Source organism: Vanellus vanellus, assembly GCF_965231255.1.
Source record: "Vanellus vanellus genome assembly, chromosome: 6".
NCBI lineage: Eukaryota > Metazoa > Chordata > Aves > Charadriiformes > Charadriidae > Vanellus > Vanellus vanellus.
In genome coordinates, this window is record NC_138911.1 from 33,862,287 (window position 1) to 33,880,140 (window position 17,854).

The 17,854-nt window shown below is 44.4% G+C and overlaps 1 protein-coding gene across 4 annotated transcripts in view; it reads left to right on the forward strand.

Annotated features, from left to right (window-relative positions):
- Window positions 1-17,854, forward strand: part of ACTN1 (actinin alpha 1) — a 94,156-nt gene that overhangs the window by 29,263 nt on the left and 47,039 nt on the right. For all 4 annotated transcript variants that reach the window (XM_082485943.1, XM_082485940.1, XM_082485941.1 and 1 more), the window contains exon 2: window positions 16,751-16,865. In XM_082485943.1, the coding sequence (XP_082342069.1) occupies window positions 16,751-16,865 (115 nt within the window). The remainder of the gene's footprint in view (window positions 1-16,750; window positions 16,866-17,854) is intronic.

The following is a 17,854-nucleotide window of genomic DNA, read 5'->3' on the forward strand; positions in this document are numbered from 1 at the left end:
TGTCTGCTATTTGAAACTTTTGGGAATAGATGCCATATGCTTCCAGGCAGAAGGAAGAGGAATGGAAAATTCTGGATTTATGTTCATGTATAATACAGATTTTTTCATACGGTCATTCTCTCCAGCTGCTGCTGGACCAAAGCCTGTTGCCACCAGTGCCAGACCGAGATTAAAGCTTGCAACACAAATAAGCTCTTCCCTCAGCTATTTTTGCAATTTCCCTTATCTAAGAAAACACAAAACTAGTCCCCACCTCTCCTTTTTCCTCCTCCTGTCTCAGGACGAGTCAGAAGCAAGTTCTCATCTTGCAGTTTTCATCATTCCTATTCTTTAAACAGCGGCAAAGGCAAATAATTATTAACTTTGCCAGGGTGCATTCAAATCAGTTCCCCTCAGCTACCAGTCATCCTTTTTAACTGAATGCGTCTCCCTACAGATGAGTCAAAAGTTAAACCCTATCCTTGCCTCTCTGCTATCCTCTTCCAACCAACCACCATCTTTCAAACTGCCATGTTCCCTTCCCAGTGACTATTCCTAGAGGCAGCCTGCTAGCAGAGAGGAGAAAATACCTTTTCTACGCTTAGGAACTGTACAGTTGATGGAAAAACTGGCAGTGCTGTGTATGTGTGCTGTGTTCTCCTGAGGATGCTTTGGGAAACACTGGTACCTGGAGGGATGTCCTTCTCAAGCCATTAGAAATGTTCTTTAACCAAATATGTGTATAACCTTAACTATAGTATTACAGGGTTTTATTTTTTGTTTGTTTGTTTTTTGTTGTTGTTGTGGTTGGTTGGTTGGTTTTTTTAGTGAAAAGCGTTTGTTTTCAATGGAGGAAAAGCAATATTGGGGTGATCCAACACAAACCAAAACCAAGGTGTTTGTTTGTTGTTTTTTTTTTTTAACAACAAAAGCCAAATACTGGAAATCCCCAAATCCAAATATTTTGGCCAATTTCCTTTCCCTTCTGCAAAATACATTTGAGTATGCAGCTAATAGTTCAGTTGTATCTGTGGGGTTGTTTCCAAAGGGAACTGCATCTCCAGTGATTTGTACCCCCCATGATTTGCACCCATCAGACTCCTGTAAAATACCATCCTACTTGGTAGCTTATGCTACCAAGGGAGCATGAGGCATCTGAACTATGGCTCCTGAAAGACACCACAACTCCACTGTCAAAGCAAAAACCTGCAATTCATGGCAAAGTATTTCTCTTGTATGTGCCCTTGCTGAAAACAGGCCCCTTTTCTGTAGAGCAGGATGTCTCTGATTCACTCTAGCCAATATCTCAAATTGTCAGAGCTATCCTGAAACTCACTTGCTTTCCTAAAGAGGGTGAAATTGTAGCTATAGAATGGAAACACTCGCTATTCAGTAAAAATAAAGCTGGGAGTATGGTTAGAGTTGAAATGGAGCTCCAGAAAGGAAGGGAAAATCCTAACAACTTAAATTGTTAAATAATGTAGAAATGTCTAAAAAAATTTAATTTTAACTTTGTTGCTGGTGGGATTTTACTCTTCTTCCATTTTTTCTCTTTCCCAAGATATTTGCATTAATGCACAGCATCTTGGGATGGCATGCCATTTGGCATGGCAAATAAGAATTGTCCCGATCATAATCCTTCTAGCCTAAAGCTGGTTAAAAAAAAAAAAATTGTATCTAGCTCTTTTTATTGAAAATAACTAAGACACCATGAACTCGGAGGTGTATTCCTTTTCCTTGATGAAAATACCTGATTTTTCTCCTCGAATCTCTCTTCCAGCCCTCTGCCCACCTGAAAGGTCTTCCTTAGAGAGGGAAAACATTGGGTTTTTCCTCGCATCCCTTAACTGGGATTGCTGAGCTTTGGATACAGTGCTAACATTTTTATACCCAGTATGATGCCTCCTCCTCTGGCCCACTGAAGAATGCACCTTTTATACCAATGGCCTTTCCTATAAATGGAAAGGCTCTGGGTATGTGCAGAGCACAGTCAAAGAAACCCTAGTGCTGGCACTCAACATCCAGTTTACATCATCCGTCCTCTCTTGTGGCGAGCTCTTTGACCTCATCTCCTAGAAATGAGCAAATGCAAGAATGCGAACGTGTCTGTGGCTAGGGCTTAAATCACACTCTGTCCTCAGCCATTGGAGTTGCTCCAGCTCCTGCCTTCAGATTATTCATGTGCTTTCCTGACTGCCCCGTGTGCCAAGTTAATTTCCCCCAGCCAGATACAGTAGTGTGGTGTTACTAATCTAGGTTATATTTGGGCTTGTTGCATCTTTCCAAGGGGTGACTGAGGAGCAGAGCGTGACTTTTACAGAAGGTCATCCTGGGCTGGTCCCCAAGTCCTCACCAGTCAGCGGGGATGTCTGTTTGTCCAGGGCACTGGTGCTGGGACTTGTCTCCCTGCTGTGTCCCCTCGTGCTCTGTGTCTTGGAGAATGTTGTTTGAAGCCTCCAGCTCATTGAGGCGGAAAAGGAGAAACAGCAAATGTTTCCTGATGGGCTGAACTGGCTGGTAGCAGTGTTTTCCTCCCAATTCTTTCTGCAGTGTGTTTCCCTCTATGTTCCCATAGGTTTTCCTGTCATCAGGACGATGAAAATCTTGCTGCTAGGTTTAAAAAGAGATCAAATTTTCCCCATTAGTATCTGGCAAAGTGTTCTGCATGTCTGCTTTTAAATAATGCAGTGGCTCCTTACGGCTCCTTTGGACTTGGTTGGAGTCACCAGACTTTTTCTGTCGTTCTGCCACTGTCCCCCACAGTGAAGGGCCTGATCCCAACCCCCTGCAGTCAGTGGAAACATTCTCCTTGGTAGCCTTTGGGTCAAATCCAGAAAGTTTGCTGACTGTGTTTCCCAGGCTTTACCTAGGGCAGCTATTCTTACAGGCTGAACACCATCCCAAAGTACTGCAGATTCCCTGGTGCATGTATCTTTAAGTCTCACTTCCTTTTTTCCTTTTTCATAAAAGTTTTGGAAAATTAAACTGTAAAACCGTAGCACAAGTGTTTTAAAGAATAAACAATACCAATATATACTAGCTCAGAGCTACTGTGCTGCCTAGAACTGAAACTGCCTTTACTAATGGTTCAGGTTGAATAAAAGATCAAAGGAAAAAAAACCAAAACTGTGAATGTTTCTCTTTCTCTTTTAATCCTTCTTATCAGTCCCACATCTGACTTCTTTTAGAGTGAGTTTCTTGCTTTGATAAACTGCATAAACAGTTTAAAGACAAACAAAATAGTTAAGGTCAAAATAGATAAAAAAATATGTGGTTTTGGTCATGAGATCAAGAAAGTCTTTAAAGACTATATCCCCTTAAAGTTAAGTCATATTCTGCTTAGATTCCCAATCTGGAGTCTTGGTGGCTATGGGCAGGGCATGAGGTTGGAGCAAAGACAGCAAATTGGCGGAAGCAGAGGAGGAGTGCTGTGCTGTCCTCAGCTGGGTGGTATGGTGAGCGAGCCAGCATTGCTTCCGTCTCGCTTAATGAAGTCGCTGCTCTCTTGGGGTGTCTGAAACATTGAACAACAGCAGTCTGGAACAAAGCTCCTACTGTAATTATCCCCTATTATGATTTTTTTTTTATGTTCCACTGCCTTTTTTTTTTTCTTACTTTGCTTTAAGATCTTCATCCTGGTCTGAACAGACATTTTGGGGAGACCTGACCTGACCTCCTGCTTCTTTGCTCAGTTCCTATGCTTGCTGTGTACTAATATCTGCAGGGCAGCTGTGCCCTGGACTGGCTCCTACATCGGATAGCTGTTGCCAAGCTGTGTTTTCCTACCACCACTGTTTCTGGTAGCTCGCCTCAGATACTCGGACACCTCTACACTGGTTTTCACTGTGCTGTCCAGGTGTACCCACAGACTTGGCATGGATCCCTGAAAGCACATCTTAGTACCAGTCAGGGCTATATATGCTAGGAGAAGATATGAGATCCCATCACTTGTAGTGCATGTGGTGGTAAGGTGGTGTTAGAAACTTGCAGTTACATGCAGATGCCTTAGGGCCCACGAGGATGCTCACTAATTAGACCACTCCTTGGGCTGCGATGCACAATGAGAAATAGCTTGCTACTCGGTGCTGGTGTAGACAGTTTAAATCCTGTTTTATCCTAGCTCTTAGATGACACATTCATGCCTCAGCAAGGAATATGTCTTAAGATCCCAGAAAAGACTATCTTCTTAATCTCACCACCCACAGTAGCTTTAGCACTTTTGGTATACAATTAAAAATAAGTCACGATGCAATTCAGTTTTAAATATGACCGTTACCTTAATAAATACTGTTCCCCACAACCACAGGACACACAGAGACTGATATATATGAATTTGTGGTGTTCTTAGCTGTTTCATGTACTGGGTATTTAAACTATAAGTGAAAATACCGTTGAACCTACAGCTATGCAAATGTATGCCCATTTAAGAGTTACAGCCTGAGAGGAGAGATGCCTGTGGTCAACCCCCAGTATTTCACTGAGGATCTGATCATCCTGACACTGCTTGTCTGCACTGTTGAAGGCCTGCAGGTTCAATGAGACACATAGTGGACACACAAACTTGTGCCACAGTAAGCACCAACTTCTCTTCATGCATGAGAAGGTGCAGATATCAGCACCATCCCAATTATCTGTGCTCACTCCATAGAGGTAACAGCAGTAAAAAGTGACAATTCCTGCTGCTCGGTGTGTGTGAATGAAAGGAGCACATCTACGTAGGGGTAGATGGAGGAGCAGCTCTGCCTTTTCATGGTCTCTCTGTTGGTTTGTGTCCCAGGGGTGGAGGTAGGAGAAAGAAGGGGTGCAAGGGCGGTCCCTCTTAGAGTTCCCAAGGCTTGGTTCCATATTTTGTCTTTTAGAAGACATTTACTACTCGCGTTGGTTAGCGGTGGGACTTTTTTCACAGTGCCTTTATGCAAACATTCAATATCTTGCCTACACCCAGATGAGTTAAATCCTTTCATTCAACAATAGATGTGACATTCCCTTCTCTGACCTGACATTTCATTTCCCACCAGAATAGCTGATGGATCTCCCAAACAGCTCCCACACGGGCTCTCATTTATCTTACGTCTGAATAACGTCAACATCCTTTTTTTCTGACCTCTATGAAGTAATGCAATCACACTCACCTGAACCACTGCAGTGATAATTTTTGTTGTCGTCACTTATAAATATGCCCTTCAGTTCCTGTCTTTCCAGTAGCACCCCTTTCTTCACTTTGTTAAATATGGGGTACCTGTCTTTGTTTTCAAGGCCCCATGTTGTCTCTCCCATTCTTATCTCTCTGCTGTGAGATGTCAGCTCTCACCTCTGTCAGTCCCTGATACCAAATGTCTGCTCGTTACACTTTCAAACAAATGCTTCTTGCTCTTGTTTGTGCTGCTGCTTTGGCTTAGGAGTAAGCTGCTATAGACAAGCACAGTTTTGTTGTGTCCCCACCAACTGCATGGACCAAGCTCGAGCAAATTGTACCATGGCAGCAGGATTTAGCTTTTGAGAACAAGGTGATGGCACCAAAACGTAGCATGATGGCACCAAACATTAGAGAGTGCGAGGGAGTCAATCCTGTGGTCTTGCATAGAAGGCTGCTGTTCAGATGCAGCTACGTAGCTTGTAGGAACTGTGAGCTGTTTGTAGCTTTTTTCAGATAGGGTCTATCTTTTTTTGGATAAAATATGTCTTTAGTTTACTATGATCTTGGTGAAGAATGTGGTGAGGTAGGTTGTGGGTGCACTGAGACCACTGCCAAGCACCCTGACTAAAGCTGTCTCGTTGTTCTGAGATGCACTGTCTCTGCTCTCATGGCTGAATCTCCTATTGAAAGTGCTTTGGAGCACAGAGCAGCTTTTCACCCTGTGTCTGTGTAGTCCCTAGCACAGTAAGGTCCCTACCAATCTTCATAGCCCTTACTTCTTTGGTAATACATGTGCATTATAATCATCTCGTCCCAGGAGCTGTCGTCTTAATTTTGGAAAATCCCATATCAAGTGAACGATCTTAACAATTGCAGACCTTGTTCAAAAGGAGAATCCTCTGAAGCTGAGTGTGATGCATTTCACAGCTGCAAATGAGCATGAGAGCTCTGAGCATTGACAGTCCACTAAGTCAGGGACAGTGATGATGGCCAAGGGGACAAGTGTACCCAGAAATATCTTCTTCCTGTATATTTTAGCTAAGAGTTTGTGTCACCAGTGATGGGAGTGAAGCCCAAATATGTAGTACATCCATGCCATGTAGCCTTCAGAAACTCTTTTGGATACAGGTATCTTTTCTGATTCCTTGCTCTTTGAGAAGGAGCTCTTAGGCTTTGTGCCAAACACTGCTTTGGAGTCCCTTTCTCACCTTGAAATGCAGCTATAGTTTCTTTTAGCCAGGACACTCGCCATCATCCCTTAGAAAACCAGCTTATTCAAGTTTTTCCTGCCTTTCAAAGCTGCAGAGTCGCTAAAGTTCTGCAGCTGAAAAGCCTGGAGCGCTGTTTTGTGCTAATTTTTGCAGCATCTGTACAGAGCAGTGGACAAATACATTTAAGTTGTTTCAATTATTCAACCTGTTTACTTAGCTCTGTATTTAGAAAGCCTGGATAAATGAAGCTGTAACTTCCTCTTCCTCCCTTCCCCTTCATCAGCAAAGTAAACAGCTGAAGAGGAGCCACAGAAAAAGCAACACCTGTGAGTCCTCCCAGGAAGCTGGAGGAAGCAGCCCCTTAGGGCAGCAGCATGCGAGATGGACACCAAGGGTCTGAGTAGTCCCAAATGTCTCTGAACTTATGTCGCAGAAGCGCTTTCAGCCAGATCAGCTCCTGTGCTGCTGGCTTTGTGGACTTAGTATAAACTGATAGCTGCCCCCACCCCATGAAAGCAGAAGCACAAGACAAATCTTTAGCACAGCGGTTGCATTTATATCTGCCTGTGGAGCAATGTGAATCCACCGGAGGGAAGGCACTTCCCTGCCCTGCTTCCAGTTGAAAGAAGTCCATATTCTCCTGTGCTCTCAGATGAGCCATGGCTGGAGTGGATCCTCTTGTCCTGATTTGTGTTACAGTGCCAGGTGTTCTCTGTCTCCCCCCCCCAGCCTTTTCCTGGGGACCGAGTGGGTGACACCTCACCATGAAATCAGTACTGGGTCTGGATAAACCCTCCAAGAGAGGCTCACTGGGCAGTGAGATGTCATCCTGGTGTCCTGGCCCAATCCTGCCCTGGACAGTTGGAGCTCAGCCTTCATGAATCAAACAGTCTTGTTTCAGTGGTTTGTTGCCACTTTTTGTTCCTTAAATAGTTGCATCCTAGTGCTCAGTAAAATGATTTCTTCCAGTATATCTTCAAATACTATAAAGGATTTGGGTAGCTCAGCATATAAAGTGCAGAGACAAGCTCTGTTTAATTTTTGTTATGAGAGAGCTTGAAGCAGGCTGACATTTATGAGCTGATTTCATAGGAGAGAGAAGAGCATAATGAAGAGTCTTGCTAGTCTGAGCTTCACAATAAACTCTAAAAGACCGTACTTCTAGCCAGTTGATCTCCCTGTACATTTTTTTGCATGATTTTTGCATGTCTGAAGGCTTTTTGTAAGTTCCTAGCTATTAGTGCTCCCTGGTAACTCTGGGATAAAGAGAGCTTGTACTTTACTGATCTGAAATGCCAGCCGACTCGTTGATTTAATGGTCAGAAGCTTTCAAATGCCAGAAGCAGATTCTTCCTGAAATGGTGCAGAAATGGAGTTAAAGGCTCCAGAGGCACAAATGTAGAGAAGAACAAATATTTACCCGGTGTTGGACAGGAAGTGCACTAGATTGAGATTTCTGCCCTCACTACTTTAGCCCGTTGTTAGCTAATAAAAGGGATTGTTCTGACTCCAAAGCAGTTAATACCACGCCAGTGGAAAACCAGTGTGGAAGGGACTTGGGCTTTTTCTTTTTTGTCCTGTCTTCCAGGAGAGGAGAATTAAAAATTGTGCAAGATGCTGACAACTGTATTCCACTGAGCAAAAATGAAAACTTCTGCGCTAGTTTACTTGTGCTTCTTGCAAGTGATGTGCTGATTCATTGCCATTGTCCAAAAGGATGAATTGGTTGTCAGGAGGGTTTATTTTCCCTATGCAACAGTTCCTAGCTGCTCTGGACAAGGAAATCTCAGTGGGATCCAGCCTGGCTTATGCAGTTATAGTTAGGGCTGGGGCTCTTACTGCTTTGGTGGTGTTCTCATCCTGAGCTGCAGAGACTGGTTTTGGGAAGTGGCTAAGAAGCAGCGACTGAGCTCTGTTTTTCCAAGTTGCAGGGGGTGTGCCCTGGAGTTGGGAAATGCAAGTAAACTTACAATTTTCCATTACATCCTCAGTAATTCCCTAGGCAGCCACCAAATGGTTCTTTAGGTGGATGCTGGTAACACACAGTACAATGTAATGATACCTTCTGTTTTCAGGATGTAGTAGTTCAGAAGCAGCATGGGCTATATTTTGTCTTTCAACCAGGCTTGGAACCCAGCAGCTGCAATTAAACCAGAACAGGACATTATCACTGATGCCAGTGGTACTAAACTCCTTTTGTGGAGGTGGTGTAATAGTGCTGCGAGTGTCTGTAATTCCGTCTGAATATCCATTTAATTCCTTCGGCCTTTCTAAGAGAATTGGCCGACTCCATTGGAAAGTAAAGCTCTTTGTTGTGCACCGCTGGTCTCGTTGACCATCGTACCCATAATTCTTCAGAGGTCATCTGCTGATGGTGTTAACTGTTCAACTCAAACGGAGCTCTTTGAGCCACCCCAGTGTCCTTGAGAATGGACTCGGAGACTAAGTGCTGAAAGGGTTTATCCAAATGCCTTTGTTTTCAAAATTGTTAGGTGGCTTCAAATGCAAAGCAATGTGCAGCGGAGGTGTTTCAGGTTAGAAGATTAAATTGGAGGGTATGGCAAATGGTGGCTGATCTCTTAATTCAAGTTCAAACAAAAGCTAGTTTGGGTGGCTCCCTGGACTTGCAATGAGGTTTGTGCAGAGGATCTCCAATCCCTAGAGCTCCTCTGCAGGGAGAGGACGGCCATTTGTGTTTTTGAGCATCCTAGCAGACATCCAAGTACACCAAGGAGTAAACCAAGAGGTGTAATATACAGAGATAAGGGCTGTAGGGCTGCACTTCCTCCATCATAGCAGAAAACCACTAATATATATTTGTGTATAAAACTTCTGTCACTTGCAGCCTGTGGACACAGAAACTGATCAGTGGGCCAGGAGAGTGTGTTTTGGCTTATCTGATCACAGTTGTAGCTCATGAAGAGCCCTTTCAATGCCCAGCTTTCTTCACTAGGGTTGTTGGTGTGTCTTGTCCAGCCATGGCCTTTCTTGTGCCAAGGTGTTGACAGGTTCTGGGATTACTTTGTAAATACTCCCTAATTAACTGAGCACCTCCTTGTCAGCTTATACCACAGCCTTGGGCAGGAAAAGAAGCTGCAACCAAGGCTGTCTTTTCAGTCTGTGTTGAGTGTGGGGAGAGTGACAAGCAGCCACCCACGAGACCCCAGCAATTCTTCCAAGTGCTTTAAAGTGTGAAAGGAGGATTCGGAGAAGGGAGTGCCACAGAAACTGTCGGAGAGCAATAGCACCAGGAAGTGAAAAATCACATGAGACTCTGGGGGTTAATGCTGGTACTGAATTAGTGCTGAGTGCGGGGAAACTTGGGCTGGATGGTTGAGATTTATTTCATGGCCTGCTCAGCCTTTCAGTCCAAAACCTTCTGATTAATAAGCTAATGATGGCTTAGGCTGTCTGTTCAAGGAGCAAGAGAGAGAGATTTGTGGTGACTGTGGGTTAGCATTCTGCTTACTTGATACAGTATATTCAGTTCTGACTACCAAGGTGGGAAGGATCCCATTTTGGGGCAGCTGGAACTGTTTTATTAGTAATTCTATTGCTTAAAAAAGCCATGTGTGCAGTGGTTTTCTGCCTGCTCTTACTAAACTATTAGTTATTATTAGGTGTCTCGGTTGTTGTTCCAGATAATTTCATTTACATAAAATTCCTTGCAGAGTGGAATCGGCTGTAGAATTTGTTGCAAGAATCAGTAGATCTGTCTCAGCAATCCTGTAATGTATGGTGTTGTAGTAAGCAGGAGCCACGGAGTTTGTCCCCAGGCAGGGAATGCAGCCTGGCTGTGCTTTCAGAAGCCCAGGTGCACTCCTCTGAACATATGACTAGCAGAAGAGCAGCACTTGCAGCTGGGTAAATTGATTTTGTTTTCCAGCTGTGCACAACGTATTGTTTGAATATCCTGCTTTCTTTTCTGGTGACTGGAAAGGGAGTCTTCCTGTCATTTCCCTTACAACACCAGAAGAAAGCCTGGGCTAGCACCCATAGCTTTCAGCCTGTTCAAGAGCTCACTTAGCAGAGCACATGTGCAGACAGCATAAAACTGTGCTAACTCGGCTGAGATTTGTGTGCTAGCAATTCCATTCCCTTCTTAATAGGAGCCAAATCTTTGTGGACACATCTCAACAGCAGAGCTGTGTTGAAACACTTGCTTAAAATTCATCCCCCAGCATAAACACAAGGAAGGAGGGTGCCTTGGTGGCCATGAATGCTGCCTCCCTTTGAGCATGGCAGTGGTGTTCTGGCGAGGCAGTGCTCCAGTAAATTCTTTCTTTGATTGCTTAAGCCAGACCTTTCTCCTGTCAGAAAGGAGGCAAGCAGCACTGCTCTGGCTTGGTTACAGCTTCTCCGGGGTTGTTACAGAAATACAGCAGTCCCTTGGGTGTGTCAGAAAGTTTACCCTCACCCATGGAAAGCAGGGCTGCATGGAAGAGGGATTTAGCAAGGAGAGAAATAAAGAGCATCTGGAAAGGTCAGATAAAGCTGGAATGTCACTATCGCAGCCACAAAGAGATAAAACTGCCTGTTTTTTTTTTTTTAAAATATCTGTCATTTATGTGGTTGTGGTAGCTTCGACATTTACATTGCTAAAATTGCTCAGTGGCTGAAGTGCCTTATGACTGTTTTCTTGCAGGAAAGAGCTTGCTAGATCTGCTCTCAGCAGTGTCATGGCACTACTGCTTTCCAAGCAGAAGCATTCTTTAAACTTAAAAGTGTTGACTTACTGTCCTGCTTCCCCAGGTTTCAGGAACATTGCGTGAGCCACTTTGATACCAGAAAGGTACTGAATTTGGAAAGGACAATCTGAAGAGGAAAGGTTATTGGCTTCAGGATCAAAAGCAAAAGTCACAGAATCACAGAATTATCAGAGTTGGAAGGGACCTCTAGAGATCATCTAGTCCAACTCCCCTGCTAAAGCAGGATTGCCTAGAGCACATTACTCAGGACTGCATCCAGGCGGGTCTTGAAAATCTCCAGAGAAGGGGACTCCACAACCTCCCTGGGCAGCCTGTGCCAGTGCTCTGTCACCCTCACCATAAAGAAGTTTTTCCGTGTATTTGAACGGAACTTCCTATGTTCTAACTTGTGCCCATTGCCCCTTGTCCTGTTACTTGGAACCATTGAAAAGAGCCTGGCTCCATCCTCCTTCAACCCACCCTTTAGATACGTGTACGCCATAATAAGGTCTCCCCTCAGCCTTCTCTTCTCCAGGCTAAAGAGTCCCAGCTCTCTCAGCCTTTCCTCATAAGGGAGATGCTCCAAGCCCTTAATCATCTTAGTTGCCCTTCGCTGGACTCGCTCCAGCAGTTCCCTGTCCCTCTTGAACTGGGGAGCCCAAAACTGGACACAGTATTCCAGTTGTGGCCTCACCAGTGCCGAGTAGAGGGGGAGAATGACCTCCCTCGACCTAATGGCCACACTCTTCCCTATGCAGCCCAGGATTCCATTGGCCTTTTTGGCGACAAGGGCACATTGCTGGGCCATGGATAATTTACTGTCTACAAGTCTGGGAAGTGCAAAGAGTACCAGAGGGTGCATGTGTGCACACATGTGTAATACAGGGAGAACCAAAGGTAGGTTTGCAGTTGGCAGGACTGGGAGATACCCAGGAGCTAGCTGAAGATGGTATCTCATTAGAGCTTTGGCTTCAGGACCTCCAGCAATCACCTGGCTCTTGTCTTTTATTAACTCATGCCTGGGCAAGGGTTGATACAGTGAACTTTGAGGAAGCAGGGACTCTTCATGTTGTGTCAGAAAATGGGTATGCATGCCTGTTAAAATAGATATGCAGGTAGGCTTCTAGAGGTTACCCCAGCAGTAACCTGCCTCATACAGTGGGCAGTTAATCATATTTGCTTGCTTTTTAGTAACATTTCTTGTTCTTTTTATTATCTGGCAGGTTATATTGTGGTAGAATATAAAGGTCCTATTGTTTGTACAGCAAACAAAGAGCAAGAGTTGATCTCAGCATCAGGGATCTTGCTGATTAAGCTGGGGTGTAAAAAAAGGAAGCTACAAATCATAGCTAGATGGGAGCAGGGGGCACAGAGAGCAATGATGAGAAATGCATGCATGCACTTGCAAACACATATGTGCTTCCTTCATCAGGCATCCTCCACTGTGAACCCCGAACAAGAGGCAGACCTGCAGGAGGGTCCTGGTGTTCTGTTGTGTCCAAAAATGAAAATAAGAGTACAGTATATGGAAAGATCCAAGGGCCAAGAAATGCAGCTCTGTTTGCACCTCTTTTGCAGTTACCATAGAAAATTTATGGTGTGAGATTTGTCTGAAGAAAACACAGTTGATGGTGTGGTTTTGTGCTGTTATTTAACAGTAAGTAGTTTTCCAGCTCTGTGAAATTTCCGTAAGCCTCAAGATTAGCTGAGTATTTATTTCCCCATCTTTGGGACAAGGAGTTAGAGGTAAACAGGAGCATAATCTCCAGGCTTCTGTGTCTGCAGGCACCAAGGAGACACACGTCTGCTGCCTTGGGATGGTGGTTTGAGCTCATGACTGAGGAGACGGATGGTGCTTCCCACCTGGCAGTGCATTTCTGCCCTCCAAACTGGGGTGTGCCTCACCTCACCCCAGCAAACACAGAAGGGATTTCTGGTGTGTCTGGCTGCTCCCAGGACCAAGCCTGTGCCAGAAAGACGTCTGGCTGGTCTCAGCAGCCCTTTCCACTTTCGAAAGCTTGTTTGTTGGTGACATGCATCACAGCAGGGCTTAGCGGCATCCCTGAGTGGATTGCCACCACTAGCTGTGACTCAGGGCGAGGGGAGAAGCAGCTGTGTCACCCAGAAGGTGGATGGGGCAGGTGGGTGGTTTCAGTAGGTTTCCTAGAATAACAAAAAGGATCCTATGCAGATGCATGAAGCCAAGTCAGTAAAAATGGCTCCAAACAAGACTGCCAGAATTGCAAGACCCCAGCGGACAGCAAAAATTTCAGCTCTCCCTTCTCTTGCTCCTCCTGACTTTTCTGCCACATTTCTCCAGCCTTCTCCTATCTGTCTGTCAAATCTCCTTCCAGTTTGCTACTTTGAAGTAGGAAGATAGTTTACTCCTGTGCAGCATATGCAGCAAATGCAACATAAAGCTGTTTTTCTTATTATTATGTTTTGGTGGGTTTGGTCTGTGAAGAATATAGTTTGTGAATCCCATTACAATTATTAAAAGCATTCATAATCCTGCTTTCTCGTAAAAGGAGCTGAAGGGTGCCTTGAGAAAATGTCTGCACATCTGGGAGTTGTCTAGTGGGAACTGCCTGCACTCTGTCTATTAACCCTTCATGGTCTGTGTCCTTGAGGAGCTGAGGTGTTAGGTCTGCCACTGATTGCTAATGTCAATGTTTTGCAATCGCCTTACTTCAGCATGTCTGAGGCCATGATGTGGTAGAGATGGCTCCAGCAGAGAAGTTGGAGTGCTGGCTCTGGGACTTAGTTTTCCACCAAGCCCTCGGTGACTTTGCAACACAAAAATACTCTCAGTGATCTGGTTATCCTGCCAGGCTTTATAATAACGGAAAGTTTAGAAGATTTGTGGTTTGCTTTTTATTTCATCTGTGTTTCTTAGAAATGTAGACCCAGTCGCTTTCTTCCAGCCTCAAAAATGTGCAAAGAGATGCCCAGTTGGGCTATATTGGGGGTATCCATGATTTAAAGGAGAACTTTCGGACCTGCTTTGATTGATAGAAAACAAAACTGAAATGGCTTCAGATAAGTCATAGAAGAAATAAAAGTGCAGCCTGTTGGCCTGTGAGTTAGATCTCGGGCTTCCTCCTCAGTTCAACGTGGATTTTGTAATGTGACCCAGGGCCAGTCGCTAGCTCTAGCTACCTTGCTTTGTCTACTCTCCAAATATGGGGAAGAGGTTCATGGGTATCCACAAACTTCCTGACATAACTTGCTCTCATACTTTGATATGTGATGATGATGTAGCATTTGAAAGCATGTCTGCATTCATTTGCTGCTCTGGAGGAGTGAAGGAACCTGGCTGCACAAGGGAAACAAATAAATGAACTTCTCGGATAATACAGCACAGGCAGTGGAATGAAGAAAGTAGTGCCTAAAGGATGTACTTCAGGATACAGGGCCCATTTTCAAAGTAAACCACTCTTACTTGAAAAAGAAAAAACAAACCCACCGCTTTTATTTCTCCAGGGAATAACAATAAAAAGCAATAAAAGGTGCTTAATGACTTTTTTTTTTAAAGCTTCCAAATCTGGAAGGAAACCAGGCCATCTTGAAAAAAAGAGAACCCAGACTTTCACAATACATGCATCTGTCCAAGGGGCCATTGCCATGAAAGTATTTACAGCTGCACTGTTATCCTGCTCCATCACACAGCCCCAGCAGAGAGCAAGGCCAGAGCACAGCAGTGGGAAGCTCGGCAGCTGTTGAGCAATGCTTTCTCCAAGGAAAGATTCTGCTACACTATTTGTAGTCATGTAAGCATGAATGTGGGCAGGTTAGTAGAGGAAGCCCAGCTTCCAGACAAATAAGAACAAGCCCTGATGCTCTTTACCATTAGGGGTAAACTTTCTTTTGAAACCCTGTGCATGGTGCGAGCAGTGGTGAAGCATTTCTAAAATTTTGGCATGTTGTGCTTCAGTATCACTCAGTTCTTTCTGCTGTGGTTTCCCAACAGCCTAAGATGTCGTGACTGCTGTGGTCTGCTCCACCATCCTGCTTGGCTCATGTATGCCCAATTTTCTCTTGCAGAGGCTTTTTAGACTCCACTGAACTGCCTCCATGCACTACTGAGTAGAAGACTAGCCTTAACAAAGAAAGTAAACAGTTCTTTGCTGGGTCAGTGAGTTGAATTGGCTCTGGAAACACATCTGGGAGAGGGAGGGAAGAAAGACCTCCTTTCCTTGTGGTAGCACTGAGCTTTTGGAGCCACTCATTTTTTGAGTAACCTCACCCTTCTATTTAAAGAGTGATTGAGGGGTTATCAGTTTGTACAAAGGAAAGGGTTTACTTTGTGTCCTATTCAAACACTGAGAAACTCATTCGTTAGCACTTGGACAAACTTGTCTGCCTTAAAAGAACTAGTTGCTACCATTTACTCTTCAAATAGTATTTTTGTGTCAAACAGTTTCTGCATCTCCAGGTTGGGCTCTTTGATTGACCTATTTAAGACCATGCCATACCCAGGTTTCTGAGGTGTTTTATATTTGCTTATTGTGTTTTGACCATTTAATGGTAGCACTTACTCTTCTCTTTCAGACCCATTCCCATGGTGCTCTTTTGGGATAATCCCTACTATCATATCTGGATGAGGTGGTCTCTTCCCTTTCAGTGCCTCACATGCCTATTGTTCAGAACATGGGCTGACATTGCAACCATGGAAAATGTGTCTTGTCATCAGTTGTGGTGAAATTTATTTCTCTTATATGAGAGTTCCTCTTATTCTGACCGCTTGAGGTCAGAAGGCGTTTTCAAAGAGTTTTGTTTAGCTTGAATGCTACTGGCTGTGTTGCAGTTTGAACCTCAGTCCCTCCTGCACTTCAAACTCATATTATTACTCCAGTGGTGGTGCATAATATCAGTAATTACAGAGTGGCTGTGATTTCTGACATTGAGGTGGCTGCAATGATCCTTCTGCCAGAAGCTCTCAAATAGTGGGAGTTTGGGACTGTGCTAGACAGTAGTGTCGCTAAGTAATGCTTTCTTTTATCCTCTCTATGACCTGCACTTCTGCTGAGATGGATGATAGCATCGTTATTCAGAAAACATTTACTTCTCCACATGAGGGAGGAGGAGGAAGGAAGGTGGGACGGTCATGCAGGGGAGGGAGGTCTGTTTAGCAGTGACTCAGTGAGAATGGAGGCAGCTGGAGAGACACTACTGGGATGTGGTTTATGGGGCTGAGGAGCTTGGCACACTGTTCCTCAATGTCTAAGTGCTGCAGTGTTTGCTGGGGATGGAGTAGACCAGAGGCACTTGGCTGTAGAATGGTCCTTTTTTTTCCTCAAGCATCTGTCTAGAGATGAGAAGATCTGGAATGCTGTTTTCCGTTCTCCTTCATATTATGTTAAGATGTGTCATCAAACACCACAAGAGTCCCTCGCAATTTGAGCACTTAGCATGCCTTAAAATCAGTTTCAAGGTATTCTAAACCAAACACAAAACATAAGGGCCTCTCCAGAAAATCAGACGTGGTGGAGCCATGAAGTGACTGTCTCTCTCAGACTCCCTCTGTCACAGGAACACCCTGCGACTTCTTTGGATATTTAGGTACTAATGCTTGTGCTCCACAAGGACAGCGGATGGAAAGGTGATAACCTAACCAGCATTTGAATCCGTGTCGTGGTACCTGGCAGCACTGTGTTGGTTCTGAACTGTTGTTTGGCTTCTGGGAAGATTACTGACTGCTTTTTTTTTTTTTTTCTTTGTTTCCTGTGTTTTAGACATTTACAGCATGGTGTAACTCTCACCTCCGCAAGGCTGGGACACAGATTGAGAACATAGAGGAAGATTTCAGGGATGGTCTTAAACTCATGTTACTTCTGGAAGTCATTTCAGGTGAGAGAGGTTCTGTGTGGTGCTCTCAAGTGTCCTGAGCACCTCCATTCAAAAATCTGTTCTCCCCTTTCTGGCAGAATAGGGACAGCAAGGGCTGTAATGCTGCAGATTTTGCTGGAATATAAGAACAGCTGCTTTCTGATTCAGAACAAATTTCTCCCAAACGAATATCTTGTCTCCAGCAGTGACCATTAATGTGTTCTTGGAATGTACTCCAAGCCTCATGGCCTGTGCAGGCTGCCCATTGCATTCCTGCTCCTGCCTCTGCTTTCCTCTACCCGTCAGGAATGCACAACCTCCTGTGAAGGCTCAGGCAATGGCTCTTACTGCTTGGCAGGGCTGATGAAGCAGCTCTGGGAAGAGTGTGGGAATGCTGCACTGGCAAATCATACCAAAGCCACATGACAGTGGGAATGGGATAGAAGTTATTGGAAGAGGGGAGTCAAACCAGTAAATCTTCTGTGTTGTTCAGTTTCAGCTGTGACTGAAGTTTTTCCATTCTAGTTCCAATCTGAGCTCAGTGCTCAAGCTCAAGGGAAAAAAAAATCCCAAAGAAAAGCAAAATCCCAGAAGACCCAGTCTGAAATAAAAACAGTGGCATGAACAAGTTAGGTCAGATTTTTTTTTCTCTCCTTATCACGAATGTCCCACTACTTGACAGATATCTCCCAGGGATTATTTCATATAAGCAGTAATCCCCATTGATGTGCTGATGAAATAAGTACCTTAGTAAAGTATTGTGGGAGGCGTCAAGGGGAGATAAGACTGTATGTATGAAACTGGGGTTGTGTGCTCATGAACTTTCTCTTGATGGCTTCTGAGCCAGTGACTTGCACTCCTGGCGTTCTTGGTACGTTTTCCAATAAAATCACCATGATAGAAGCACTCAGACTGCCTTCTCTCTGCCTCTCCTTTCCTTTCCCTCCCTTCCCCTTTGCCAGCTCCTGCAAAGATGCTGTCAGTGTATGTGTTTTTCAGAATTTATGAAT